Genomic DNA, 2,527 nt, shown 5'->3' on the forward strand with positions numbered 1-2,527 from the left:
ACACACACACACACACACACACACACACACACATACACACACACATACACACACACACACACACACACACAAACACACACACACACACAAATACAAACACATAGCCGTGTCTTACAAAAATTGCCAACACCAATAGAGGCCACTCAGATCTCAAAGTCAAAGCGCATTGCTTCGAGTCTTCTCAGAAAACTGTACTCTGCAGGATGTGTAGCAGAAAGCTCGGTGATTTTATCAACACATTGTAATTTATTTATTTTTTTTAGGAAAAGTTTTACGCCTATTGCAACACAATTTGGTCATACAAGTGACAAAGATTACAGGTGTCATAAGAGAGTCAGAAACACGAAAAAGGAGGAGAGATAAGGACGACATCATATTATGTTTGACTGGAAAGAAGAAGCAAACCACACCAGAGCACAAGCGAACCACCGACACCAACACTTTCAAGACGTACTAATAAATGTATTCTTCATTTCTCCATTCAGACTTTACTTGACCTGCAACGGATATTCAGTGTATCCACTCTCGTTGAGGCCACTCTGTGGTCTCCGTGAGGCCATGCATAAAAGACTATTGTTAGTTTATAGTAAGTCGAATTAATGTACCCAACAAAGGCGCTGATTGTCTCTTTTTGTTTGTTTCTTAGTTCTATAAATGTAATTGTCTGTCTGTCTTCGGTTTGTTATTGTTGTTGCTTTTCTTCTGTAGAAGCCTCACATTCGACTCTTTGGGCGTTTGAAGAAAGTCTTGCCGGCCGAACTTGGACAAGGACTTTTGCCTATGCACCGATTGCATTGGCTGAAAATAAAGTGTGGGGGTGGGGTGGGGAGGGGGGGTAGGAAATGAGTGTGACGTACGGTGCTTCAAAAGATTTTGGGAGAGCATTAAAGTTGGTCGCGCAGAAAATGCAGTTTTTGTTTTTTGTAGCAAAACGTGAGGTCTTTTTAAAATATGACTTGATTTTTATGATTTCAAGTGTTTGGAAACTTTTAAATTTTATTTGTATTGAGATAATTTTAGATTAGTGAAATGTTTGCTTGTTAGTGTTTCTCTTTCAAACAGGTTGTGTGTGATATGAGTGAAACATAGGCCAATATTATATATAATATATATATATATATATATATATATATATATATATATATATATATATATATATGTGTGTGTGTGTGTGTGTGTGTGTGTGTCACAACGAGGTGGAATCCGGCGCTTGTCAATTTTTGGGCAAGTGGAGTTATTGGTATCATCTTAAGCTTGTTCGTTTGTCTTGCTTTCTAAGAAAAAAATATCCATTTAACTATATCTTGGACACAAGTCGAAATATTGACAATTGAAGGATAGTTTTGGAGGAAAAATTTGCAAGAAAATGGCAGCAAAAGTTAAGTTCTTTCCATTAGCTTGAGAGTCCATGGAAACTGATACTTTACAATTTTGGTGCATTTAATCAATGTTTTTCAATAAAATCCAAATATAAATGTGTTCTTTAATGGACATAGAAGGTGAAGCAAAAAACTAAAACTTCAATTTAAAATTCCCAAACCTGCGAGAAAATGCCAGTTTCTTCATTTTCATTATTCTGACGAGCGCCTGATTTCACCTTGCTGTCTCAAATATCTTCAATTGTATCTCAAAAAGTAAAAATAATGTTCTAAACAATTTGAACGAGCCTCGTGTTCTGATGCAGCACAGTATGGGGGGGGGGGGGCTAGGACGGAGGGAAAAGTCTCTTGGGTTGTTTCTGTTTCAACCTGTACATAGACCAATGGGCAAACCACTATATTAGAGCTGACGTACCTGTGGAAGTAGAGAGAGTGCAGGAAGACGCCGACAGAGAAACACAGGGCGATGACGTCACGAGCCTGGACCATGTACTCGGCGGGCTGGCCAGGTGCCAGCTTCTGTAGGCCGGACAACAGACTACGGGTCACCGGTCTCCACAGGCTGGGCAGAGATACGTGAGAAGTGTAGTTCAATAAAAGTAGAAAAACCTATTCCTCATTATTGATTCCAGTAATGATGAATCAGTAGCATTTGTATAGCCCTGTATAATACATTTTTTGATGTTTTGTTTTGGAGGGTGCTTTACGCGCTCACAGCTGCATAAGGTCGTTATGAGTGCGCGGGACACATGGTCATTAAATATTTTTAATTTGGTAGGAATTAATTTGGAATTTTGCTCGGGAGGAGACGAAAACAGACGACAGAAAATGTTCATGGTTAGAGCGCAGGAAAAGAGGTGAGAAAACATTCTAGGGAAGAAAATGTTTCGTCGCTGTCAGGTTTCAAACCCTGGACCTGTTGAATGGAAGGCAACAAACACAGTAACCTCTAGACCACCAGAGCCCCCCAAAGTACAGTCTATATCATTTTCCCAAGAAGATTCTAAAATACTAAGAAAAAAATATGTTCGGCTTCTCAGAAAATGTGTTTTTCATTGACATACACAAACTTGAATGAGCGTATATGCCCATAAAAAAGCACATCGCATGTACATGTACATATGACTCCCCCTCCCCCCACCTCTCTC

At 39.3% G+C, this 2,527-nt stretch overlaps 1 protein-coding gene across 1 annotated transcript in view; it reads right to left on the reverse strand.

The window, feature by feature from the left end:
• Positions 1–343: 343 nt before the first annotated feature.
• LOC106013274 overlaps positions 344–2,527 on the reverse strand; it is a gene marked incomplete in the record, with an annotated part of 5,488 nt that continues 3,304 nt past the window's right edge. Inside the window, 2 exon segments of the mRNA XM_013088521.2 lie at positions 344–798; positions 1,795–1,941. Of these exon segments, the coding sequence (XP_012943975.1) occupies positions 714–798; positions 1,795–1,941 (232 nt within the window).

The sequence above is a fragment of the Aplysia californica genome, unplaced genomic scaffold (assembly GCF_000002075.1).
Source record: "Aplysia californica isolate F4 #8 unplaced genomic scaffold, AplCal3.0 scaffold00023, whole genome shotgun sequence".
Taxonomy (NCBI): Eukaryota; Metazoa; Mollusca; class Gastropoda; order Aplysiida; family Aplysiidae; genus Aplysia; species Aplysia californica.